Source organism: Tupaia chinensis, unplaced genomic scaffold (assembly GCF_000334495.1).
Source record: "Tupaia chinensis unplaced genomic scaffold, TupChi_1.0 Scaffold000617_2, whole genome shotgun sequence".
In the NCBI taxonomy this organism is placed as follows: Eukaryota; Metazoa; Chordata; class Mammalia; order Scandentia; family Tupaiidae; genus Tupaia; species Tupaia belangeri.
Genome location: NW_006160137.1, coordinates 1580971 through 1608384, shown reverse-complemented (window position 1 = coordinate 1608384; position 27414 = coordinate 1580971). Strand labels below are relative to the sequence as shown.

The window sequence follows — 27414 nt, the reverse complement described above, 5'->3', positions numbered from 1 at the left end:
ATCTGCCTGCCCCTTTCCTCTCCCCGCCAGGAGCAGCTGTTCTCCGGGTGATTTATACGCCGGTGGCCCCAGTGACATTCATGTTCTGACGAAAAGGGACACTAAGAGATTAATGATCTTGGGGAAAGAACGTTATGGAAAAAATGAGTCAACTCTGGGCTTTGCCTGAGTTAATCGATGAGTTCTTGAATCCCTTTCGCAATTCGAATGGAGTTTTCTAGGCGGCCTGTGCGGTGCATATAGGGGCATTGTGTGCTAAATTGTCATTCTACGTTTTTTAACTTTTGGGTTATGACGATAGGTATTAGCAACTAGGCAGAAAGAAGATCGTGTGGGGTCGGCCCTGTGGCCCGGTGGTTAAGGGATCCGGATCCCATGTGGCCAGCTGTGCGATTCAAATCCTGTTCCCAGCAGCTTGAAAAATATACTGGGAGTGTGCGTGGGCTCCAGATCTGAATAGGATGGAGAAATGGAGGAAAAGGGATTGTGATGTGGCCACACCCCATGGGAAGTTGCTTTCTCTCTCTCCCTGTCTCTGCCTCTCTCTCGGATGAGTGTATGTGTCTTCTAGCCAAAAAACAAACAAACAAAAACCCTCACTAGATTGTATGAGTTCAGAGAGTGATCGAGCGAGCTCAGGGGTCGTCTAAGTTCTGATGGTGTTCTTCGGACCCTGTGGCTACAGGACTCAAACGGTCACTTCTTCATTACTTGATCACACTGTCCGAGCAGCTGCCTGGCGTCTATCCTGTCTAGGGACCAGCAGATGGCGTAATGATTAAGTCACTGGACTCCCACGTAATTGGCCGTGGTTCGTGTCCTAGTCCCAGAACTTAAAACTCATGCCAGGCATGTGTGTGTGCATGCCCAAAATCCTGAGAGGAGAATGGGGGAGAAAGGATTGTGGTGTGGCCATACCCCCCATGGAAGGGGGGTGATTTCTTGCTTTCTGTCTGGCAAGCACATATGCCCTACAGCAAAAATCTCCCTCTTAAAAACAAAATTGCCATACCTAGCTTGTCTTTGTTTATATAAATGAAGTCTATTATATGGGAGGTTCTTAAAAGCATTTGTTATCTGATCTGGGCTTTTCCAGCAAGATTCAATTACCTTTTGTTAATCTTCCTAAGGGATAGTCGGGGTCTGAATAACATCTGCCATTCAGATGGTGGGGCATGATTTACAAAGGGCTTTCATTAATAACCTCTTCAAATATGGCTTCTTCAGATATAGCTGATTTAACCATCAAGGTAGTTTTGTTGGTGGTATCTTGCCTGGGTTTCCTCTGGGCAACACCTAATATCTGGCCAGTCAGCAGCCTGAGTCCAGGTTAGTGAATATTCACTATAAGACATCCAGGCAGGTTGATTTGCACGGGATACCCCAGTTTTGTGCAGCAGAGGAAGTCTGGAGTGTAGAGGAATAAAGGAAACACAAGTAGGTCCTATCAGTTTCCTATTTCCTACTAGTGCTGTTGATTAGAAAGGGTTGTCGGGCTGGGGCCAGCAGGTGGTGTGGTGCCTAGGTGCTGGATTCCATATGGCTGACCATAGTTTGTATCCCGGACCTGATGTGCATGCCCAAAATCTCAGGAGGAGAATGGAGAAGGGATTGCAGTGTAGCCATCCCTCCTGGAGGATGATTTCTTATTTTCCCTCTCATTCTCTCTGTCGTTCTCTGGTTAGCACACATGCCCTATGGCAAAAATCTTTAAAAAATTTTTTTAAAAAAGGATGTCACTGGGCTAACAAGGTGTTGGCAGGGTTGTGTTCCTTTCTGGAGTCACTTGAGGACAATCCATTTCCTTGACTTCTTCAGCAGCTGGAGGCCACCCGCATTCTTCGACTTGTGATCCCTTTATATTCAGAGTAGGCACATTGCCTCTCTTCAACCCCAATTCCATTGTCATATCTCCCTCTGACTTCCCTTGTATGCCTCCTCCTTCCATCTGAAGACCCTTATGATTGCATTGAACCCATGCGAATGATCTAGGATAATCTCCCCATTTTAAGGTCATCTGCAGCGTCATTTCCCTGCTTCCACGCGACCTACCGTATTTAGAATCTTGCAGATGAGGATTGGATAGCTGTGGGCCACTATTTCACCTGCACCAGCAGGTGAGTTGGCTGCACTCACCGAATACATTAGATGTACCATGGCCGAGAACCTGGGAGGAACCTCTGGCTTGACATCCAGCAGGCTGTTAAACAGCTCTGTGTGAGGAAAGCAGTCCGCTCAGCCGAGGCATTGTTGGAAGAACCGTAACCAGCTTTGCTTTTTGTACACAGGAAGACCTTTATATTGGCGATTTTCCTCATCTGCCAGTACTCATGACCCTCATCCCCTCCACTGTCCCCCAAAACCTCAGAATTAGGACAGACCTGAAACCATGAGATCCCATCTTTGACAGTTTATACAATTCTTAGGTCCGTAGGAGGAGGAGGATCTTTAATGTTATTGTAAAGCAACATAATTATTGCATTAAAAATATAATAATGCCATTTGGTGGTTAAGGTGATGGACTCCCACGTAGTTGATTCCAGTTCGAGTCCTGGACCTGGCAGCTTGCATTCTCACTTACTTTCTTTTTCTTTCTCTCTCTCTCAATCCCGCTTTCTGGTGAATTAAAAAAATAAAATAAAATAAATAATTCATTTTAAAAAATGTAGTATAGAACTTGTAAGGTGGCCGGCCTTGTGAACTAGTGTTTAAGGCAGCCCCATCCCATGCGGCTGACCACAGCTCAAATCCCGGCTTTAGCAGCTCGAAAAACATGCCAGGCATGTGTGCAGACATGCTCAGAACCCTGACAGGATGCAGACATGGAGGACAAGGGATTGCAGGGTGACTGCACCCCCCTCTCCCTTTTCCTGGCAAGTACATGGGCTTTCTGGGTGTGATTTTGGAGGTAAGACACAATGACAACTATCCCAATTATAGTCATTGCTGTAACTTTTTCTCACAGGAAAATTCCTTAGCTTGAATGATTTTTTTTTTTTTTTGGAGAGATTTTCACTGTAGGCCGCGTGCGCTCGCCAGACAGACAGAGAGAGACATAGAGACAGAAAGTGAGAAATCACCCCCCAGGGGGGATGGCCACGCCGCAATCCCTTCTCCTCCATTCTCCTCTCGGGATCTTGGGCACGCACGCACACACGCCCGGCGTGAGTTTTAAGCCACCGGGTCCGGGACACGAACCGCGGTCGACTACGTGGGAGTTCAGCGACATAGCCATTACGCTAACTGCTGGTTCCCAGCTTGAATGATTTTAAGTCACATTTCCTTTATATCCTTTTGTAACTTAGCATTACTTTTAAATTAGGCTTTAGAATTTATCTTTTTGAGAGATTTTTGCTATAGGGCATGTACATTCACTGGAGAGACAGAGACAGAGAAACAAAGTGAAAAATCCCCCCCCGCCTGGGGGGATGGCCATGCCACAATCCCCTCTCCTCCATTCTCCTTTTGGGATTTTGGGCATGCATGCAAACCTGCCCGGTGTGAGTGTGAAGCTATTGGGTCCGGGACTTGAACTGAGATTGGCCATGAGGGAGTCCAGGGACATAATCATTTTGCCATCTTCTGATCCCAGGGATTGGAATTTTTTAAAGTTTATTTTTTCCATTAGTGAGACAAAGAGCACACCTGTACACCCCCAACAGGTCTCACTGGTGTGACCCATCCCCTGCCTGTAGCCATGGGGCTGTGCATGTGTGTGTGTCTGATGTATTCGGGGTTGGTGGCGGGGTTGTCTCTGGCGAACCTGGCACCTTACCACATGGGTCAGCCTTGCAGAATGTCACATTTTACACTGTACCGCCATCCCACTCTCGAGTTTCAGGATTTTATTACTGCTGTCTAGGAACACCACTGGCATGAGCCAGGAGATGGTTCCGTGTGTCGGCTGTTTTGTAGGCAGATAAAACAGCTATGGAAATGTATGCTGATGGATACATACATTTATTTTTCTGGAAACATCCACTAGCAAGACAGGAACAGCCTTTTCATTAAGAGAATTGCTACATGCAGGCCTGTTTCCTAGCCTCATCTTCTTGGTGTCCTACTCCTTGCTTAAAAGCAACTGCTGTGACAAGCAGATGGTATAATGGTTACGTCACTGGACTTCCACATAGTTGACCGGGGTTCAAGTCCTGAACCCAGTGGCTTGAAACTCATACCAGGCGGATGTGTGTGTGTGTGCGTGCCCAAAATCCTAAGAGGAGAAGGGATTGCAGCATGGCCATCCCCCAGGGGATGACTTCTCACTTTCTGTCTCTCTGTCTCTGTCTGTCTCCCCAGTGAACACACACGCCCTATAGCAAAAATCTCTCTCTCAAAAAAAAGCAAATGTCAAAATGTATAGGGGAACCAGCAGTTAGCGTAATGGCTATGTCTCTGGACTCCCACGTAGTCGACCGCGGTTCACGTCCCAGACCCGGTGGCTTAAAACTCATGCCGGCCACATGTGCGTGCGTGCCCAAGATCCCGAGAGGAGAATGGAGGAGAAGGGATTGCGGCGTGACCATCCCCCCTGGGGGGTGATTTCTTGCTTTCTGTCTCTATGTCTCTCTCTGTCTGTCTGGCGAGCGTATGCGCCCTACAGTGAAAATCTCTCCAAAAAAAAAAAAAAATGTATAGAAATATCATTACATTCTACAGAGGTTCTGGTTTGGCCTGTCCGTCCCCATCCAGGGTCTTACGTTGCTGGTTTTTTATGCAATTTTATGCAGGGAACCATGACAGAAGTTAAGCCTTTTTTAGTTTTACAGACATTGAATTAAGAATGGTAATGATAAAGTATCAAGTTAAATATCAATTTCAAATAAAGTGTCACATATTGTAGGTTATTTTGAAACTCATGTGAGGGATGCGTTTCCGTATCCTGTTTTATGACTGAGATGAAGACATTATTCAGTGGTAGGAAATCCTATCAAAGGCTCTACCCAAGTGACAACCCCTAGCTTGGAGAGTCATCATCCGGGTACTTTAAGCTGTAAAAAATGGAAATTCCAGGCATCAAAGTGATATAAAGAAACAAAAACTAGTGCTCTCTTCAGCAGCCTGTATACTACAGTTGGAATGATAGATTAGCATGGTTCCTGCACAAGGATGACACGCAAATTCGTGAAGCATTCCATATTTTTAATGTAAAATTAAATAAATGATAGGGAAAAAAATAAAAATAAAACTTAGTATTAAGAGTTTAGATCTTACCCAAGTATACGTTTACCTTAAAATGCACTCTCCTGGGACCAGCAGTTAGCGTAATGGCTATGTGGCTGGACTCCCATGTAACCGACTACGGTTCGTGTCCCAGACCTGGTAGCTTAGACTCACGCTGAGCGCGTGTGTGTGCGTGCCCAAGATCCCGAGAGGAGAATGGAGGAGAAGGGATTGTGGCGTGGCCATCCCCCCTGAGGGGTGATTTCTCGCTTTCTGTCTTTCCGACTCTCTCTGTCTTTCTGGCAAGTGCACGCACCCTAGCAAAAACCTCTCCAAAAAAAAAAAAAAAGTGCTCTCCTTTTTGTGCTGAATATAATAACCCCACAGTTCTGATCATTAATAGCGCCACCACACTGTGTTCAAATTACCCTAGGATCATTACAGCTGTCTCACGCGTTTCTCCTTGAAGATTTCATTCAGTGACGCGCTGGAGAGCAAGGCGAAGCCGAGAATGGTAATGCGACAGTTGTTAAAGTCGAGGACATAGTGAGCCTCATTTGGGTTTTATGGCAGCAGAATAATATGAAAAAAATATGAATTGCTGCAATTACCCTCTTAGAGCCTGAGTATCAATTCGCATTTGAATGAAAGTACAGGGAAACCTTCTTTTAATAGCCTCCGTCACCGTGTCTAGGAAAATGGACATGTATAATGCAAATTAAAACGCAGAGAAAATGCCTGTTCTTTGAGCCACAAGATAGCGAGTGGGATTTAGAGATTATAGCTCTGACGATACCTTTCCGGTGCTTCCTCATTGTAGAATTAAGTGCCGTTGTTGTTTTGTTTGGGGTTTATTTGTTATTGCCTTTTTTTTTCTTCCCTACAAAACATGAGAGCCTGTTTTCTCCCAGATGCTTTCTCCTTGGTTGGTCAATATTTACAGATATATCAGGACATAAAAGGGCTATACCAGAACCACGTCTAAAATTGCCAGAGCTCTGGGTTGTTTCTTAAATTCCTAGCTCTTGCTCTGCTTGTGGCCCTGAGTCAGTGGATATTTGAGAGTCCAGAGATAGTGATCCAGGCACTCCAGCTCCTAGCAAGTGGAGCAGAATTGGCTCATTCTGATCCTTGAGAGCCAGGCTGCCGCTGTGTGTGTACGGACATGCGCCCCACAGGTTGGAGGTCCTCGATGAACGTGCCTGCGGTGTGGCCTGGAGAGAACGGTGTCTGCAGAAGAGTTCTTAATGCACTTTGCTTTTTGCATTATTCATGATGCAAATCCCTTTTGGCCTGCAAAGAACAGTAAATGCCTCTTGCTCTTAATGACATGTAAATCAAAACTGTTCTGCGGTTTGCAGTGCCACTGGTTATTTCCTTTGTGTTATGAATCAGTTGGGAATGTCCAGGTGAGAGGCATAAATGATTAAAACGGGCAGAGAAAGTTCAGAGCCGGAACTGAGTGACTACCTGGCGTGGCTACAGATGGAAGTACCCCCATCCAATCAGAGTGGGTATTCTCACATCTGTGGCGGAGTCGAGTGAAATTCCTGGACCGTGGTCTAATGTCAAGAAGGACAGTTTCATCCTTCAACTTGTGCCTACACAAGGCTATGAGAAAAGCTGTCTGTTTGTCTGTGTTAGGTCCCACAGCATTGAGCCCAGAGCCGTGTCCTCACAGGGCACCCCCAGATTGGGTTTGGAAACTGTTGGGCCAAGAGCATTCCTGTAGCACTTCTCGTGGGCTTTGGCTGAGAGGCCAGCCCTCCCGCGTCCCTGCCTTCCCTGGCCCTTCCTCCCAACCTCTGCCCTGGGGTCATCAGCGCGGATACCTAACCTAAGTTCCAGTCATCTGGAGGGTTTGATCAGACGCAAGCTCTCCAGGAGCCAGGGTAGGAGGGAGCTGCTGTTTGGTAGGCATAGTATCAGTTTTGCAAAATGTCTACATTCTACAGATCTAGGGCCAGCAGGTGGCGTGGTGATCAAAGTGCTAGACTCCCACGCAGCCAACCGTGGTTTAAGTCCCAGACCCAGCAACTTGAAAATCATGTAAGGCATGTGTGTGTGCATGCCCCAAATCCCAAGAGAAGGGATTACAACATGGCCATATCCCCGGGGGGTGATTTCTCACTTTCCCTCTCTCTCTGGTGAGCACACATTGTCCTATGGCAAAAACCTAAAAAAAATAAATAAATAAAAATTCTAGAAATCTGTTCCACATCCATGTCAATATAGTTACTACTAATTGAACTGTATTCTTCAGAATGATTTTAGAGGGGCCAGCAGGTAGCATGGTGGTTAAGGCACTGGACCCCCACTTGACTGGGCACAGTTAGGGTCCCAGACCGGTAGCTTGCTCTCTCACTTTCTCTCTCTCTCTCTGTCTCTCCCTGATGAGTGCTTGTGCTCTCTAGCAAATTAAAATAGTAATAGTTAATAAAATTAAATCTTTGAAAATGTTTTTTAAAAATTATATTTGAGGGGAACCAGTAGTTAGCGTAATGGCTATGTCGCTGGACTCCCATGTAGTCGACCACAGTTCACGTCCCAGACCTGGTGGCTTAAAACTCACGCTGGGCACGTGTGCGTGCGTGCCCAAGATCCCGAGAGGAGAATGGAGGAGAAGGGATTGCAGTATGACCAGCCCCCCTGGGCGGTGATTTTTCGCTTTCTGTCTCTATGTCTCTCTCTGTCTGTCTGGCGAGCGCACGCAAAAACCTCTCAAAAAAAAAAAATTATATTTGAGGGACCAACAGTTGGTGTCATGGCTATGTCCCTGGACTCCCATGTAGTCAACCACAGTTTGAGGCCCAGACTAGGTGGCTTAAAACATGTCAGGCGCATGTGTGTGCATGCCCAAGATCCCAAGAGGAGAATGGAGGAGAAAGGATTGTGGCGTGACCATCCCCCCTAGGGGGGGTGATCTCTCACTTTCTGTCTCTCTCTGTCTCTCCCTGTCTTTCTGGCAAGTGCACACACCCTATAACAAAAACCTCTCCAAAAATATATGTTTGATATAAAGTGATACATTTGTCAATATTCATGGAACTGGATGCTAAGGTGTTTACATTATGCAGGTATAAATTATAATTACACTTAAGTTAAAAGCATAAGAGCTGGACTGACGGTGGCCTAGGGGTTCAGGGAGCCGGGTCGCACGTGGCTGACTGTAGTGAGTCCCTGCGCTGATGCCGTGACCACACCAGGCGTGTACGAGTGCACGCCTGACATCCCAGCAGAGCGGAGCAATGAGGAAGGGATCGTGGTGTGAGCGTGCCCCACTGGTGGGAGGACGCTTGCTCCCTCTCTCTCTGTCTCTGGCAAGTGCGTGTACACTCTGGGAAAAGAAAAATTGAAAACACGAGAAATAAAAAAAAAGGAGTAAGAACTGAAAACACGCCCAGGCCTGCACCCGGACTGCAGAGTTTCTGCCCTAGACTTTGCATCTCTATGGAGAGCCCGGTGACACTTAAGCGGATCAGGGCCCGCACCACGCTGAGCGGGCCTGATTCAGAGCCTCACCCTGCTGCCCTCTGCATACCCTCCTCACTTTGCATCCCGTGTTTTGTTGTGTCCCTGCTTAGAGAGTTCAAGCCCACAGCTGCATAATTTGTGGGAAAGGCAAGGCGGTTAACAATTTGTGGCATCCAGCTTGGAGTGGAAGAATCACTAAGTGATTCTCGTCAACCTCCGCCTCGCGTTTACCCTCCAGCTGCGGGCACTGCCCGTCTGCACGATCAGAAGCAATCCATCAGCCAGCACAGAGAAGGCCATGGTACGTTTAACCGTGCACATAGGAAGCCAGAATTCCGTTCTCGGTGTGCGCTAGTGGTTACGGTAGATGGAAATCATAGATATTAGAATTATTTTCAGCTTCTTTCGATTTGCCCGAGGGCGCGTGCACTTGCTAGAGAGAGGGGGAGCGAGAGAAAGGACCCCCCTCCCAAATGGGGCGTGGTCATGCCGCAGTCCCTCCTCCAGTTCACCATCCTGTCCAGAGCTGGGGTATGCGTGCACAGGCCTGTTTTTTCAAGCCGGTGGAGTTGGATTCCAACTGCAGTTGGCCCTGTGGAATCGGACTCCCTTAAATACAAAGCCATAAGCCTGGCCCTGAGGAACTGAATTTTAAGTTTTATTTCATTTTCACTAAACTAGTAGGTACACGTGGCTCCTGGCCATGACGTGGGATGGGGCACATCTGGAGAGGGGTGTGAGACAATGAACGGGGTGTCGTCAGTCTAGGCGAAGGGAAGCAGGGGAAATCGGGCCCAGATGAGGAAACCTTAAAGGTTGGGCTAAATGGGTGAAGCCATCGAAGGGTTTTGAACCTAAAGTGGGTGTTTGGGAAGGAACATTACGGTGGTGCAATACACGATGAAGTGGAGGAGGAGGAGCCTGGAGCAGAGGGATAATCTAGGAAAGTGTTAGGGTCATACATCTGTGTGACCGAGGCCTGAACTGACAGGGACAGGGACAGGAAGGGTGCATGGCCCCGGGGGTGTCCAGATGTTGGGGTGTGGAGCTGTCAGGGACTTGCAGGCTTCAGGATGGTGAGCAAAACACGGAAGTCAGTGGAGCCAACAGGAGGCATGATATTAAGGTGCTGGACTCCCACGTGGCAGACCGCAGTTCGAATCCCAGACCCAGCAGCTTGAAAATCATGCTGGGCACGTGTGCGTGCTTGCCCAAGATCCCAGGAGGAGAATGGAGAGGAAGGGATTGCAGCGTGGCTATCCTCCTTGGGAGAGAGATTTCTCGCTTTCTGTCTCTGTCTCTCTGGAGAGCAAAAATTTCTCTCAAAAGCAGGTGCCCATGGCACTGAGAGGAAGAGAGGTGGGGCAAGCATAGCTCTTTACCTGCTCGTACGAGTCTTGAGAACTCTTGCCTGTTTTCTGCGTTTCATCACACAATGGATCTGCAGATCCACTGGGCTTTGGCTTCTAAAGGTGCCCACTGTCCTCCATTCTTGCTTTCTTCCTCTCTGCTCTGCCTTCTGCCATGTTACCACATCCCCCGTGATGGCTGGTTCCCTCCCTAAATGGGAACCCCAAACCCATCACTGTCTGTCCAGCAGGACTGGGGTTCTAGGAGGACCCAGCAGTGTCCCACACAGATCGCATTCCACTCCTGTGCCTCACACAGGGCTGCTGGGAGTCAAGGGCGGGGAAGGACAGAGACCATTTGTCCCCCTCACCCCCAGTTCACGTCAGTCTTCCTCACACTGGGCCATGGCAGGAACCCTCCAGAGTGACTCTCAGCACCCCACGGCCTCTGCCTACAGTCAGCATTGCTTGCTTAGCCGTGTGTCCTCTTGGGCTGAGTTTCAGTCCTCAGGCTCCTGGTCCCTCACTTCCACAGGGAGAGCCAAGAGTTGACTTCATCTACTTAGGCAACTCATCCATCAGTGTTAGGCAGCTTTTTTGTTGTTAGAGCAGGCCAGCCCATGGCCTAGTGGTGAAGGGAGCTGGATCTCACACAGCTGACTGCAGTTCGAATCCCTGCCTGGCAGTTTGAAAAACGCCTGGCTATGTGTGGCTCATCCATAATCCCAACAGGATGGAGAGATGGAGAAGGGATTGTGCCATGACCACCCCCATTGGAAGGCTCTCTCTGTCTCTCTCTCCCTCGTGAGAGCACATACCCTCTAGCAATTAAAGAGAGAGAGAGATAGCAGAGATCAAAACATCCCTGGTTCTTGTGAGCTGATTCTGTACAAGGGAGAGACGTGACAATGAAATAGATTGAATGGTTGAGAAAAGTCATGACTTTTTTTCTGTTTTTCTGTGCAAAAATGTGTCATGACTTTTCCAATGACCCAAATAATACAGTTGAGAGCGATCAGTGTCAGAGGAAGAGCAGAGCTGAGGACGGAGCACCCCGTGGCAGAGGTGCTCTGGGAAGTGGTGCCGGCTTCCATGGACACCAGGAGGCCTCTCTGGGAAGGAGATGTCTGAGCGGTGATCGGAATGAAGTGTTCTGTGACAACGTCACAGGGCTACTGTTGCTTTAAGGCCACACACATTTGTGACTTCACAGTTCTGCAGAGTCAAGTCCGATGCCGGTCTGGGAGGCTAAGGTCAAGGCACTCCTACCTGGGCCTCTAGGAGAGACTTTCCTTGGGGTCTCTACTCTCAGGACTGCTCACATTCCTTGGCTTGTAACCCCTTCCTCCACCTTCAGAGCCAGGAACATCGAGTGGGCTCCCTGGAGAGAGACAGTGAGAGGGAAAGTGAGAAATCATCCCCCTACCCCCCTCACCCCCAGGGGGATGGCCACAATGCAATCCCTTCTCCTCCAGTCTCCTTCTGGGATTTTGGGTACGCACACATGCTGTGTGATTTTTAAGACACCAGGTACAGAACTCGAACCACGGTTGACCATGCGGGAGTCCAGTGCCTTAACCACCATGCCACCTGCTGGCCCCCATTGTATCTCTTTGATCTGACGTCCAGACTCCCAGTTGCTCCTGACTGGAGCCAGGCAGATTCTCCAGTTTTAGAGATTCAGTTGATTACTTTGGTCCTACCTGGCTAGTTCAGCATTATCTCTGCATCTCAAGACCCTAATTTAATCACATCTGTAAAATCTTTCGTCATGGAAAGTAACGTAGCCACAGGTTCCAAGGATTAGGATGCAGACACCTGTGAGGTCTGTTATTCTGCCTACCTCCGACAGGGGGCGATAGTGAGTAGGCAGGTGGATGCCCAGAGCCGAAGTTCTGGAGAGAAGGCTGGACCCTCGAGAGATAAATTAGAAGTCGTCAGTGTAGAAACCATTTAGAGGCGTTGACATCAGACGGTCTCTCCAGGGACGTGAGTCTAGTGACCAGGCCAGACTTCCCTGCAGAAACACCATCCTGTCCCTGACTTGCGTCCTGCCTTCTGCTGGGATGGCCCCTCCTTCCCTCGCTGCCCAAAGCCCTGGCTTTCAGAATTCTGCTCTTTGGTGGACAGAGCCTGCCTCCTGCGCGTGGGCCTCTGACCACTCTGAGTGCAGTCTCCCCCGGCCACGGTTACTCGCTTTCGCATCAGTTGCCCTTTCTTGTGCGTTTCTCTTCTGATCGGCGAGGCCGCACATCCCTGCATGCGTGTAGTCAGTTGGCTCCCTGGCATGCTCCCAACGCAGAACCGCAACATCCTGGCCTGTCCCTGTGCTTCCCGTAGATTCTTTGCCCCCTCCTTGGTTCCTTCCCTTTTTTCTTTGGTTTACAAATGGTGCCGTCTGCTTCCTAAGCAGCTGTGTGACACCCTGGAAGCTGCCGTGTCCTGTGGCTGCCTCCCTGGTTTCTCAAGGAACCCCTGCTGACTCCTCGTGCTGCGATCGTCCCTGTTATCCTGACTCCTGGCGCTTGCCCCCATTCTCTCCCCTGCCCCTTCCTAGAAGAGATTTTTTTTTCCTACCATCCAGGCTGTGTTTTATTTCAAATGACCCTCTCTGCAGGTCAGCCCCATTGCTCAGGAAGCGCTTCTGTCCTTCCAGGCCGTGAGAGCCAAGTGTGGCAGATGTGTGTGTATGTGTGGGTAGAGCGAGCAAGAGGAGGATTGTGATGTCAGTGGCAACCAACCCAGCGTCTCCAAAATGGCAGCGGGGACCAGCCTGCTGCGTGGGCGTGCTCACCCTTGGACCCGCCAAGGAGAGGAGCCAACTTCTCCATCAGGTTCCCCCTCACGGTGGCCTCACGGTTGAACCTACCTCCAAATGGCAAGATAAGGTCCTGTAGACACGAAGGCAGCCTTTGGGAACCCCGTCTGTCACCTGGCTTTGGAAGTGACTCCGTGCAGAGGACAGTCCGTGTGCAGGAGCCTTGGATGGCTGCCCTGCGTCAGGGCCAGGGGGCATCCGCAGTACAGAATGCCGTCTGAAGACCTGCCTCCGCCACGCCTATTTTTGGCATGACCTCTGACCCGAGGGGAGCATCCGTCCATTCCACCAACGGACCGTGCATCCAGCAGAGATGGCCTACTTTGGGGGGATTAGAGGCAGGCGCCAAAGACACTCTTCCAGAGGAGAAATCCCGCCCGTGCTGAGTGTGGGAAGGACAGTAGGTCATCAGGGGTAGCCATTTTACACCCGTTTGACAAAACTGTATGTCTCTGTGTCTTCAGGGGAGATCATTTTCCTAAGCATGCCCTAGTGAATGCCTTGTACTGGGTAACCATGCCGTAAGTGTTTTGGGGGGAATGAGGGACAAGAAAGCTAACTGAAATTTGCGGGCCTGCTGGCCATCTGCTTTTAAGATACACCCAGAGTTGGACTGGATCCCCAGATGTGGCCATGGCAGTCGGTCTTCATGGTCTTGGGTATTCGACAGGGCTTCTTATGACTTCGCTATTGCTAATGTAAAGACCCCCCTGGAGGATGTAATGATTATCACGCGGTTAAATATGCTACCTATACTGCAAGGAGAAAATAGCTAGAGATAAAAGGGACAAAGTCCTTGGTTTCATAGATTTTGTAAATGTCGTCGACAACAGTAACACTACGATGGTGAAAACTGAAAAAGAAATGTTAAAAACTGGGCCCTAGGTGCCGTTCCTCTCAGCCACAGTCCCCTTTCTTCTCTTCCAGCGTTGACCGTTCCTTTACTCACTCCTCTGTCCACTTTCTATTTACCTTCCCTTCCAGTCTCTCAGACCCCAACCTCTCCCTGTGTTCAATCTCACACTCTTACTTTGTTCGGAACCCCTCCTTTGCCGGCAGGTCAGCTTCTGTGGGTTCTTAGCCCTGGTGAGCAAAAGCACACCCGTCCCAGTGGCTGTTCCTGCATGTTATCGCATGTTCTGTGCCCTTGGGGAGTTGGGAAATGTCACATGCAGGCGGTCCTCGTCCCCGGTGCCCTCCTCTACCCGTCTGCCATGTGTCTGCCATTTTTCATTTTAGGAAATGTGAGGGGTGGCTTCGGTTCTTCTTCCCTACCCCCTGGCTCTCTGCGCTCCTCAGAACACCAGGTCTGCTTGCTGAGCTGGCTCCTTGTCCCCATAGAGATAATATCTGGATCTATGTGGTCTTGTCACTCAGTGCCAAGGTTCTCTGCTACGGCTCAGTTCCCCCCGGGGCCTCCTTGCCAGGGAAACAGTGCATGGGAAAGTGGCCAGGCTTTAAAAATGATTGAGCCACAATATGCTTGCAGCTAGGAGAGGGTGGATGTGCATTCGCTAGCGGGCTTTATTGCCTGGCCTCGCCATGTAGGTTTCAGGACAGCTGCAGATCACTTGAGCTCAGTGGGGTATGCTTTCCTGTGAAATATATCATCTATGTAAGAGTTCTTACCCCAGGCTTCTTTTTACATAGACAAAATAGATAAATAAAATGGCTTTAGGAACCATCTTAATCCTGGCTAGAGGAGACTTTCTAACCCCCTGCATGTCTGATTTTTTTTTTTTAAGTTTCTTTTTTCTATGAGAGAGAGAGAGAGATGCCCCTCCCTCCCAGCAGGGACTCACCCCTGCAGCTCACCACCAGCCTCAGCTTCTGAGAGTCATGGACACGTGTACATGCACTTGGCATGTACAGAAAGACCTCAGGATGTGGCCTGGGACCTTGCCATGTGGCTCAGCGTCACAGAGTGCGACCTCGGCGCTGCACCCCCACGGCCGGCCCCCTGTCTGGGAGTTACTGTCTGGCGTCAGTGTGCTTGCTGTCCCAAGGCAGAAAGCACCTTTGAAGGTTGGGTGTTGCAGCCACATAGGACCCCACCACCATGCCTCAGAGATAACTAGCCATGAGTTAGCCCTTTCAGTTAAGACCTCAGGTTTCTAGACATGTACAGAAAACAGGGAGGTTAGTAGATCAAACTTCTGACACTGATCCCTCCAACTGACAGCTAGGTCTTAGTTAAGAGAGGAGGAGGGTCAGCAGGTGACGTGGTGGTTAAGGTGCCGACTTCCCATGTGGCCAACCATGGATTGAGCCCCGGATCCAGCAGCTTGAAAATCATGCTGGGTACGCATGCGTGCATGGCCATGGTCCCAAGGGGAGGAGAAGGGATTGCAGCATGGCCATCCCCTCTGGGGGGGCAATCTCTCCCTCTCTCTCTCTTCTTTCTCTCTCTCTCCCTCAAGTGCATGCTCCCTATAGCAAAAGAGAAAGAGAAGTCACCGCAGCTCAAGGAGGGTGATGGGCGGACATGGTCCGAGGAAGGGAAGCAGGAGGCAGGCCTGCCGCACAGAAATGAGAGCATTCTGGAGATCAGTGTCTGTTTCCCGGTGTTTCCCGGCACTGACCCAAACTGTAGTTAAATCACATAACTGTGTTGAATAAAAAAGATTGGAATTTCAGTCTGGCTTGAAATTTGCATTTGTATTGAACAATTAAGGTAGGTATTAAAAATGAGGCATGAAAGCAAAGCTCAGTGCTTCCCTTGCATGGGAGTCCCCGTTGAGAAAATGGTTAAACCCACATAACTCCAACATGAGCCACAGTTTTGTCTTCTGGTTGGGGCCCTAGGCCATAGTCTGGGAGAGGCGCTCCTCCCTGCTCGGAAGGAGAGACCTGTGCTAAGGCAGGGCCACGTCTGCAGATGCTGACTGACTGAGACCACTCCTACAACACCCCATCCCTTACATGGTCTCACCATTTGTCCTGTGGGAAGGCCTGAGGTCAGCCAAGGGGTCCTTTTAAGAGTCCAAGGACTAGGCCCGTCTCAAAGCCTGGTGGGTGAGAGAGCCAGATTTCACATGGCCAACCAGAGTTCGAATCCCTGCCCCAGCAGGTGGAAAACACACTGGGTGTGCATGCATGCACACCCAACTCAAATCCTGACAGGACAGAGAAGTGGAAAAGGGATTGCAGTGTGACCACACCCCACTGGGGGTGATTCCTCCCTATCTCTCTCTAGTGAGTGTATGCACCCTCTGGCAATTAAAAAAAAAAAAAGTCCAAGGGGAACCAGCAGTCATTGTGATAATTATGTTGTTGGACTCCCATGTAGTCAAACACGGTTCGAGTCCTGGACCGAGCAGCTTAAAACTCATACTGGGTACATGTGTGTGCATGCCCAAACTCCTGAGAGGAGAATGAAGGAGAAGGGATTGTGATGTGGCCATCCCCTCTGGAGGGTGATTTCTCACTTTCTATCTCTGTCCTCCAGTGAGCACCTGCACCCTATTGCAAAAAATCTCTCCTAAAAAAAAAAAAAAAAAAAGTCCAAGAAAAGTGATGTACCCTCTCTTGAGGAAAATGTACCCCACATACAATGTTAATATAAAAGTTGAAGGATGGTGGTAGGTTTTTTTTAAAGTGATTTTTGCTATAGCGTGCGTATACTTGCCAGAGAGACAGAAAACGAGAAAACCCCGCCCCAGCCAGCTGCAATCCCTTGTCCTCCATTCTCCTCTTAGGATTTTTGGGCACATACGCACAGCGTGTTTTAAGCCTCCAGATCTAGGACTCGAACTGCAGTTGACCATGTGAGCGTCCAGCAATACAACCATTATGCCATCTGCTGGTCCCAGGTGGTAGATCTCTCTCTCTTTTTTTTTTTAAACAAAAGGGCTCAGTCTCTTCACAGAGCGAGACATGAGAAGGAGAAGGAGAAAGTACACCTTGGGGTGTGGTCATGGCAAGATCCTCTCTCCGCCATTTCTCCTTCCTTTCAGGATTTTGAGCACATGCATGCATGCGCCCTTTATGTTTTTCAACCTTATGGAGCTGGGACTCAAACAATGGTCGGCCGTGTGGGATCCGGTTCCCCTAACCACTGGGCCATGAGGCTGACCCAGTGGTAGATATTTTAAGGACTCTATGGGGCCCAGTTCAAGAAGTCTTATTCTAGGCACGGGTCACTGCTAGGCCACCAGGGACTGTCCTAACCCCAGCCTACCTATAAAGCTTTTTTCTACCCATCAAATTTCTGCTTGTCTCTCTCCACATTTGATAATAGGCATGAGTCATTTAATTCTGTATCAACATTTACCCAGAGGTGTTCCCGTAGTAGAAATGATGACTCTTAATTTTTGTTTTTATTAAAAACCTTATTCTTCCAAAGCCGACTCTCTTTAAACAGACTTTAATTCCATTTCATCTTTAAGTTTGGGTACATCTGGGTGGCTGGGCTGACTCATTTGCAAAGACCTCTGGAGAAAAGAGGGGAATCTGAAGGTTCTTCTTCCTTACGTTTGACAAGTTTTCGCAGCATAGAAACCATTTCTCACATTCATTTTCTCCAGAAATGGAGAAATACTGTTCTTCCACCTTCGGTCACCTTGAGGCAGTTGTTATTGCTTTGTAAGTGAGAGTCCATGGAGACCAGAGGGTGCATGCACTTGCTGGAGAGACAGAGAGAGACAGAGAGACAGGAAATAAGAAATCACCCCCGGGGGGGATGGCCATGCCGCAATCCCTTCTCCTCCATTCTCCTCTCGGGACTTTGGGCATGCACGCACATGCACTCAGTGAGAGGTTTAAGCTTCTGGATCCGGGACTCAAACCACAGTCGACTCTTGGGAGTCCAATGACATAACCATTACACCATTTGCTGGTCCCACAGCAGGACTCTTCAATGCAGAGAGGGAGGAAGCGTGTGGGTGAGCACACAGACCTGATTTCGGAGAGTCACTCAGTTCGAGTGACAGTGAGCGGTATCTTTGGATTTCACGCCAGCGTAGTGAATTTGTGAGCTCTGGACCCTAAAAGGAAAAAAGGTTTTGTGACTTTAAAACTCCATCAAAGCCTGGTTCTCTCCCTTCGGGTGCCGCTAGCTGTGGGTGCGAGGTGGGTGCTGGGGAGTTTGTGTTCCCATTACCAGTTGACTGCTCTGTTTTTCTTTCTTTTTTTTTCTTTTATTTTCTTTCCCTCCTTCCTTTCTCCTTCCTTTCCCATTTTTCTGCCTGCCTTCCTTGCTTGTCAGAGGGTGTGTATGCTGTGGGGGATGGGGACTAGTGAGAAAGCACCTCCAACCGGGCATGGTCACGCTGCTGTCCCTTCTCTGTTTATCCATCCTCTCAGGATTTGGGGCACACACACACACACACCCGGCTTGTTTCTCAAGCCTCTGGGGCTGGGATTTGAACCATGGTCAGCCCTGTGGTATTGGCTCCCTTAACCGCTCGGCTGTGAAGCCAGTCCACCAGCTGATCTCTTCCAAACGGAGGGGACGTGCTGAGTACTGCAACCTCCCTCTCCATGAGCCCCCAGTGTGGACCCTAGGGGGAGGGCAGCCTTCTGTGTCCGCAGATGGACCGAGCTCCAGGGTGGATGGAGTGGACGTGTCCTTGGAGACATTCCCTAGCAGCATGATCAATGAAACCAGTTTTTTGCATTTTAGAACCTGGTTATTTCCTCCAGGTTGAGTAGGAGAAAAAGTTGTTTACAAATCATACTGTAAGGAAAGGGCAAGTTCTGAGAAGCCGTGAGTCAGGAAGTCACGCTGGGTCCTTACTTAAGGTTAAGAAATGGTTTGCCGAAGCTTTGTGCCAACAGGGGATGCGTGCTGGGCTTCTCATAACAGGATTCTGGGGTGCCCAGGACTTCTAGGCTCTGTACACGGACTCTGTTCTCCCCTGGAGCCAGCAGTCATCGGAGGCAGAGGGCGTGTGATGTCGGTTTGAAGTGGAGTAGCCGGAGAGTGTGTTCACGGCGTAGTGGCAGGTGGCAGGATCTCCAGGAAGACTTTCTGGCTCCAGGATGTAGGGACAAGCTGGCTTTCATTTCTGAGTCTGCAGACAGCAGGAGGAATGGTCCCGGGGTCTGTAAGACAGCGTGCTGAGCATGGCAGAGAGGGGGAAAGGTGAGTCCCCTGTGCCCTGGCTTGTGGGCGAATAGGAAATCACATCTTCTGAAGAAGGTCGCAGGCTTTGCTTCATGAAGCTCATGGCAGCCTCACTGGAGCTGTTCGTTTTTGTTTGTCCACCGTGCTTAGTGAGGTCCAGCAGCCGTGCCCGGCCGCCGGGCGTCCCGGGAATGCCGCCCGCCTCTCGAGCTGCGATGCCGCGGGACTTGGCAGCCCCCTCCGCCCTCGGGTGCGTGGCGTGGTTGACTTTTACTTGTTTTTAATTGTCCTTTTCCCTCCCAAAGCAAAATGCCCAGATGCTGCCCTTTCTAAAAAAAGAAATCTATTTAATTTTATTTATTATTATTATTATTTTTAATTTGATCACAGAGAGGAGAGAAGTGAGAAAGCAAGTCACAGGTCCAGGACTCAAACTGTGGTCAGCCAAGGGGAATCCAGCGCCCTAACCACGCCACCCACTGGCCCGGACACTGCCCTTTTTATCCCCAGTAGGCCCTGCAGTGAGGGGAATCCCACTAATGCAGAGTTACACTCTCCAGGTCACTCCGAGCCACAGCTGCTGCACCTCGGCCTTTCTGGGGACTTATGCCTGTGCTGAGTCTCAGTGGCCTCCACCTGGAAATGCAGGTCCGTGGTTAACTGAGACAGCCGCCCACTGGAAAACGTTCCTGAACTCCGGGAGAAGGCGAGGAGAGAGCCAGGCAGGCAGGAAGGTGGCCCTGCCGATCCTAGCTTTGACCATTCTGGTCCATCTCCCCAGTGGTGGCCCAAGACAGCAGCCACTGTACCCTAGCAGATGGCGGTCAAGGAGGCCCGGTCGCAGGAGAGGCAGGACAGCTGTGGGGTCACTGAGTGTCAGGGCTGGGCTCCTGTGCCTGCTTTCTCTGACCGCCCAGTGGAGGATCAGGGCAGCCTGTAGCTCCCAGACTTTCTCCTGGCTGGTCTCCTCTGGGCAGAACTGGCAAGGATTCCTCAGTTCTCTCAGCATATCCCAGCAGAGGAACGATGTCAGATAATGCAGTGCAGGGAGGCTGGAGAATCAGGCCCGAGATGGGAGGTAACTCAGCTCGTGGCTGGGACAGCGATGGGGCTCCACCGAGACCTTCTCAACCGTCTCTCCAGAAACTGGCTTATTCAGAGATGATCGAGAGCAATTTGGAAGTCTATGGAAAGTGACTACTTCTTAACCTGAAGTTTAAAAAATGCCCACCCCAGGACCAGCAGATGGCAAAATGGTTATGTTGCTGGACTCCCACATAGCTGACTGTGGTTCAAGTCCCGGTCCCAGCCACTTAAACTCATGCCAGGCACGTGTGTGCATGTGCCCAAAATTTTGAGAGAATGGAGGAGAAGGGATTGTGGTGTGGCCTCCCCCCCATCCCCTGGAGGGTGATTTACTTGCCTTCTGTCTCTCTGTCTCTTTCTGTCTCTCCAAGGAGCTCACGTACCTTACTGCAAAAATCTCTCTCTCTGAAAGAAAAAAAGAAGAAAAAGAAAAGCCAACCCCAGGAGGGAGGAGGTCCATTATTTCCCCTCTCTAGAGTGTTGGCAAGGAAAAGCCAGCACGTGTGTGTTAGGCTGGATGATTATAAATGCCGAAACAACCTTTGTCTCTTAGCACGTTCAGATAGAAGGTGATTCTGCCCAGTGAGGTTAATTAATCCATTGTTGTTGCATGAACATTTGGGTGAGTCTGTATCTTTCTGTAGCTAATATCTTTGAGCATCTCTGTTTCGGCACGTAAGTTAATTAGAGCTGAGCCGTCGTCGGTAGCCGGGAACAACTGCGTGGTGTTCAGTAGGAGTGCTTTGCTTACCTGTGATCGACGACTGTGGGGCAGAGGAAGATGCGGAGGGGTGGGATGGCTTCCTTCCTTCAGCAGAATTCTGAGGACGACTCACACTGAAGCCAGGGTTCTTAGTATTTGGGGATTGGAAAATGTTATGCTCAGTAATCCCCCTTGCACATTTTTATTAACTTGCCTGTTTTTAATGTAATTTGAAACATTGGAATTGAACAATCGAATAAAGATACTTATATCAAGGAAAACAGGGTCTGTTGACCAGCCTGAATCCCAGATGTAATCTGTCCTTCAACTTACCATTTTAGGGGATAATGCATGGCCTGGTGGTTAAGGCAGCTGGAACCCACATGCCTGACTGTGATTCAAGCCCAAGACCCAGTGGCTTGAGAAACATACCAGGTGCATATGTGTGCATGCCAAAATCCCAAGAGGGAGAAATGGGCAAGTAGGAGGATTATGGTGTGACCAGGCCACTCCCATCTCTCTGGCAGGTGCATGTACCCCAAAAGGTTGCTTTTTGTGTGTGTTTTAATTCATTTTGAGGGCCAACTGGTGGTGTGGTAGTTAAGGTGGCTAGAGCCAACCTGGTTGATTGTGCAGTTCAAGACCCAGCCCAGTGGCTTGAAAGTCACACCATATGTGTGTGTGTGTGTGTGTGTGTGTGCCCAAAATCCTGAGAGGAGGATAGAAGAGAAAAGATTGTAGTGTGGTCATCCCCCCGAGGAGCGATTTCTCACTTTCCTCTCTCCCTCTCTGTCTCTCTCTGGTGAGGGCACATGCCCTACAGCAACAATTTTTTTTAAAGAATCACTTATTTATTTCCATTTATTATTATTATTTTTATTTGACCAGAGAGAGAGAGAGAGAGAGAAAAGGAGAAAGCAAGCCTCCAGGTCCAGGACTCGAACTATGGTCAGTGATGTGCGAATCCAGCACCTTTAACCATCATGCCACCTGTCAGCCCTGCAAAACCTTTTCTTTTAATTATTTTTTTCTCCACCTCCCTGAATTAATGTCAATTATAAGACTTTTATTTCATTTACTGTAGTAATACTAATTCATTTGAGTAGAAATGGTCTCACTGAAATTTTTCAGAACTAAGGTCATTTTAGTGAGTCTCAGGAAAACACACATTTCATTTATAAACAGAATTTACCTTTAGCTATAAAGTGTCCTGGGTTGTGTACGTGATCAGGATCTGTTTGCTAATAGGCAGGATTTAGGGGACTGACACCCATAAGAAACTCGAGTCAAGTTTCTTTAAGAACAGGATGCTTTCTGTCAGGGCAAACCCTTAGGCCTGGAGGCTCAGTAATGGTGATGGGGAAGCTAAGGGGGGTGTGCAGGGACCCAGGCCCAGGCCTATGCCCCAGTGTGGGTCATCTTCTGCCCTATGTCCAGCAGGACATGTTTGCAGAGACCCTGTTCCTGGGACAGGGCTGTGCCTCACGGTGAGGCATGTAAGTTCAAATGCTGTATTTCTAACTTCTTCTACAGCCAACCAGCTGGTGATCTTACTGATTTCATTTTAGCCAAACTCAGGCCCTGAAGTGGTTTTGTCCGAAGATGAGAAAAGCGACAATGAAGATAAGGAAGAGACAGAACTGGGTGTCATGGAGGACCAACGCAGTGTAATCCTCCACCTTATTTCACAGCTCAAACTTGGAATGGATCTGACCAAGGTAGGGTGGTGAGTCCCCCTGGCTCTGCCCCAGGGTTTCTGTTTGGTCTCTGTCCTCATGCCTCCCCTGTTCACTGTCTTCTCTCTGTGGCGAGACTGGAGGAGGAGAGTGGGGTGGATCAGAATGCTTTCAAGTATCATATTCCAGGTACAATTTTTTTGAGAGTTTTTGCTATAAAGATACGTGCAGTCACTGGAGAGACAGAGACAGAGATAGAAAATGAGAAATCACCCTCCATGGGGCGAGTGATGGCCATGCTACAATCCCTTCTCTATTCTCCTTTTGGGATTTTGGTCATGCACACACATGCACCTGGTGTGAGTTTTAGGCCGCCAGATCCAAGACTCAAACTGTGGCCGGCCATGTGGGAATCCAGAGACATAACCATTACACCATCTGCTAGTCCCCCAGGTCCATTGTCCAAAGACTGTTTTCACACAAATGCTCCCTCGTGGAGCCAGAGCCTCGCCTCTGCATCTCTGCCACAGCGGCTGCTCTACAAGGGTAGGAGGGTGTCAGAAAAGTCGTGAGGTGGGGAACCAGCAGTTAGCGTAATGGCTGTGTCGCTGGATTCCCACATAGTCGACCGCGGTTCACGTCCCGGACCCGGTGGCTTAGAACTCACGCCGGGCACGTGTGCGTGTGTGCTCAAGATCCCGAGAAGAGAATGGGGGAGAAGGCATTGCGGCGTGACAATCCCCCCTGGGGGGTGATTTCTCGCTTTCTTTCTCTCTGTCTCTCTCTGTCTGTCTGGCGAGTGCACATGCCCTATAGCGAAAACCTCTCCAAAAAAAAAAAAAATTTAAAAAAATAAAGAAAAGTCGTGAGGTGATAAAGGAAACTCAAGATCCTGTGTTCTGTTTCCTGCTGTATTCTAAGGTAGGAGTCCCCGGGCCCCAGGCTGTGGAGCAGTGCCAGTCCATGGCCTGGCAGAGGATGGGTGGTGGGCAAGGGCATGAGGTTCTGTGTTTGCAGCCACTCCCCATCTCACACATTGCCGTCTGGGCTCCGCCTCCTGTCGGGTCAGTGCTGGTGCTGGGTTCTCGTGGAGCGTGAACCCGGATGTGGTGTGGTGGTTTCACTGTACAATGCAACGTGGTAGTGTTGGAAATGGGGTGAGCGGTGGATGTAGTGTGCATGGGTCACCCCAGGACCAACCCCCTCACCCCTGGTCTATGAAGGGATTGTCTCTACAAGGCTGGTCCCTGGTGCCAGGAAAGATGGGAGCTGCTGCTCTAAGGAAGGTGAACGGTGGCTTGTAGAAGTAGTTGTGGCACAGCGGCCAGAGAGAGAGCAGGGGGAGGCGTGGTGGAGCTCTAATGGCTAGTCCCAGAGGACAGATGTCATTGTCCATACAGGGAAACAAACCTGCTGGTGGTTAGAGAGGGTGTATGTGGAGTGGGGGGTGTGCCCACAGGGTGAAGGAGGGTATCTGTGGGGTGACGGATGGTGCACTTGGTGAGGGTGTGCGGGGGATGGGGCAGGGTGTACATGGTGAGGGTGTGTGCAGGCACCCCTACCCCATCTCACGCACACCCTCCCCATGTGCACCCTCCCCGCCCTGCACACACCCTCACCATATAGATCCTACTGCATCCCATGCACACCCGTACATGTTCACTGTCCCTCACCTCACAGGTACTCTCCCTCACCCCCAAACATTTTAATGCTTGTCTCATACGACGTTCCAGACAGCATGGGATGGGAATAAATGAGGTTATTAAATATTATATTATCTTATAAATATTAATTAATCCCAGGGGAAAGGTAAAGGGGCCTGTGGCAGTGTGAACTGCCTACCCCTTATCTGATAGGTTGGACTTGTGTGTACTTCCCATGTTTCCTTAAAACATTTAAATTAACCTCAGTGGGTTGTTGAGGTACGTCTACATATTTGTGTGCACCAGGTTCGTTTGCCAGTTGAAGGATAGAGCGCCATGGAGACGGTCCCCTAGGTCATTAAGTGATGTTTCCCGGAAGAAAGTTGTACCTGCTTTGGACCTTCCTTTGCAGAACATTGCCGTGCTCGCTGTGGGGAGGGGACTATCACTTTATTATTGTTGTTATTAATTTGCTCTATAATTGCATGTGCTCACCAGAGGTGAGGGGGTTGGGGAAATCACCCTCCCAGGGGGTAAGATCACACTGCAATCCCTTCTTCATTTTCTTAGGATTTGGGGCACGCATGCACATATGCCCACATATTTGTGTTTTTGTTTGTTTTCTTGTTTGTGTGTTTTTAGAGAGAGAGATTTTTACAATAGGGTACATATGCTCACCAGAAAGAGACAGAGAGACAGAAAGGAAGAAATCACCCCCCAAGGAAGATGGTCACCATGGGAATTGATGACAATCCCTGTCATCCATTCTCCTTTGGGGATTTTGGACATGCATGTACACGTGCCTGGCATGAGTTTGGAGCCACTGGGTCCAGGACTCAAACTGTAGTCAGCCACGTGGGAGTCCAGTGCCTTAACCACTATGCCGCCTGCTGGAGCCCTCCTGCATGTTTTTAAGCTACCAGTCTGGGACTCCAACAGCGCAGTGAACCTTGTGGGATCCAGCTGCCCTCACCACCATGCTGCCAGCTGGGACCTGTCACTGTTCTGAGTTTCCTTTACCTTCCTTGGTGAGTGATGATTTATTTCAAATTTCTAAGAGGCTAAGAGCCCAACTCAAAGATTGTTTATTTCTAGATTGATGCAACTTTCAATGTAATTAGTTGATATCCAAGTCCCTAGGGCAGATCTTCTTTTTACCTTCCCCCCAGGTAGTTCATTGTCTTAATAATGTTAATGGGAGGCAAGGCAGTCTTATTGATGGCTCATAAATAAACCTGCCGCAGCGATTTCAGGCGTCTGGATGCTCAATCTGAGCCCTCGGGCCAGCCTCACCCTCTGTCGGGGGCAGACAGCCCAGTTAGTGCTCACCACTTTGGCTGCATGTCCCTGGCGTCTGCCGCCCAAGAAGCATGAAGAAGTGGCTTATCTGCAAATGAGTCCCAAAGCAGGGTGGGGACAGGTGGAGAGGTTGTGTGAGAGAAATCAGACCAGACCTGCTATCCTCCACAAATACCAACGTAGCATTCCAACAAGACATGGAAGAGGAGGCTAGCTGGTGGCTGGTGGTTCAGGTGCTGGATCCGACATGGGCAAATTCATGGTTCAAGCCCAAGACCCAGCAGCTTGAAAAATATGCCAGATGTGTGTGTGTGTGTGTGTGTGTGTGTGTGTGTGTGTGCGTGTATACCCCAAATCCCAAGAGGACAATTGAGGAGAAGAGATTGTGGCATGGCCATCCTCCTGGGGGGTGATTTTTCAACTTCCCTTTCTCTGTGTCTCTTCGTGTGTCTCTCTCTGGTGAGTGCATACATACACACTATGGCAAAAATCTGGAAAAAAGAAAAAAAAGGAAAAAAAATAGAGACGAAAGAGGAAATAGTAATTTCAGGTTTTCTATATACGTTCTTCCAGCTCGGACAAAGCCTCGACATCATTTTTATTTTTAAAGATTTTTGCCCGCAGACATGCATACTCATCAGAGAGAGACAGAGAACAAGAGAGATTCTCTCATGGGGAATGGTGGTGGGGGCTGGAACCCCTGGCCCCACAGCATCACTTGCAGTGCAGAATACATACCTGGTGGGTGGGACTCGATGTTTGCCAGGAGCCTACATTCCCTGAGTCTACAGTTTCGGGAGGGTCGTCTTGGAAAAGTGGTGTGTTCTCAAGTACCGTATCCCCATAGAGCCTTTTTTGTTTTTCTTCCAGCATTTTACTTTGAACATTTCCTATGTGTACTAAAGTTGCAAAAATAATACAGTGGATTCACATCTCTTCTTCACTTCTGTTGGCTAGTGATTCACATTTTGCCCTTTGCGTTTCTTCTCCCTTCTCCCTTCTCCCTTTACAGAACAGCAGTAGTAATGAGTTACCTGCTTCCCAGGTCAGAACGGCCTTAAGAAGTAAGGCCTAGGGATCAGCAGGTGGTGTAATGGTTATGTCACTGGACTCCCACAGAGTTGACTGTGGTTCAAGACCCACACCTGGTAGCTTAAAACTCATGCCAGGCGCATGTGCGTATATGTCCAAAATCCCAACAGGAGACTGGAGAAGAGATTGTGGCATGGCCATTCCTCCTACGGGGTGATTCCTCACTTTCTGTTTCTCTGTCTCTCCCTGTCTCTCTAGTGAGCACACACATCCTATAGCAAAAATTAATCTCTTTCTCTCAAAAAAAAAAAAAAAAGGCCTTCATTTGCGTTAAATGACTAGTGATTGGGTTATAGGCATCTGGGGTTGTAGAGCCCCTGAGCAATCACTGGGTCCCCTTTGGATCGACTAGGAGTCTCTTTATTCCATCCTTGACAAAGTCATCATCAGTCATGGGCCCCATAACAAACCAAGTGACAGCCCCTTTTACCAGAAGATTCTGTCTGTCAAGTACTAGCCTGTTTTTTTGTTTGTTTGTTTGTTTTTGTTTTTTTAAACTTCTACTTTTTTCCTTTTTCTGGCCCAGCCTTGTGGAGTAACTTCCACACATAGAATTGCTGTGACCCTCTTCTCCGTGGCAGCTCTGTGGACATTCGGCCACTGGGCGGCTTCTCCCGGGCCCCTGGTACGGTCCTACCCTGCCTCTGTAGCGTCGGGACTGACATGCCATCTTCTAACAGAGCTCTCCAAAGAGACACTGGGTGGGATTGGGTCCGGGAGATGAATCCCAGCGTCCCTGTTTGGGGGAGCGCACTGAGAAGCCCCTCTGCTTGTGCCTGATGGGGGAAGAACACAGGGACGCCCTGACAACCGTTTTCTCTTCTCTTTACCCGCTGGAGAGCAGCGGGGCTGTGTGTTGGCAGAGCCCGGCAGTGCGGGCAGAGACAGAGACTGTCGAGGGAGGCAATCCCTCCCAATGCTTGGGGCAACATGGGTGCCACAACCGCTGCCTCCGGTTTCTTTGCTAGCGTTTCCGCTGGTTTCTCATTTGTGCACTGATCAGAAGAAACCGTTCCCGGGCTTGAGCCATTAGGAATTTGCTTG

General features: G+C 49.4%; 1 protein-coding gene, 1 long non-coding RNA gene and 1 pseudogene across 2 annotated transcripts in view; 2 read left to right on the top strand and 1 right to left on the bottom strand.

Annotated features, from left to right (window-relative positions):
- Positions 1 to 27414, top strand: part of OSBPL10 (oxysterol binding protein like 10) — a gene marked incomplete in the record, with an annotated part of 330123 nt that overhangs the window by 288774 nt on the left and 13935 nt on the right. The window contains 1 exon segment of the mRNA XM_027775946.1: positions 22229 to 22378. Within this exon segment, the coding sequence (XP_027631747.1) occupies positions 22229 to 22378 (150 nt within the window).
- Positions 5045 to 5144, top strand: LOC114009757 (uncharacterized; annotated as a pseudogene).
- Positions 10950 to 12685, bottom strand: LOC102490106 (uncharacterized). Its single transcript, XR_336064.3, has 3 exons — positions 12564 to 12685; positions 11830 to 11900; positions 10950 to 11367 (listed from the first exon to the last, which is right to left on the bottom strand). It is a non-coding gene; the product is annotated as an uncharacterized LOC102490106 (long non-coding RNA).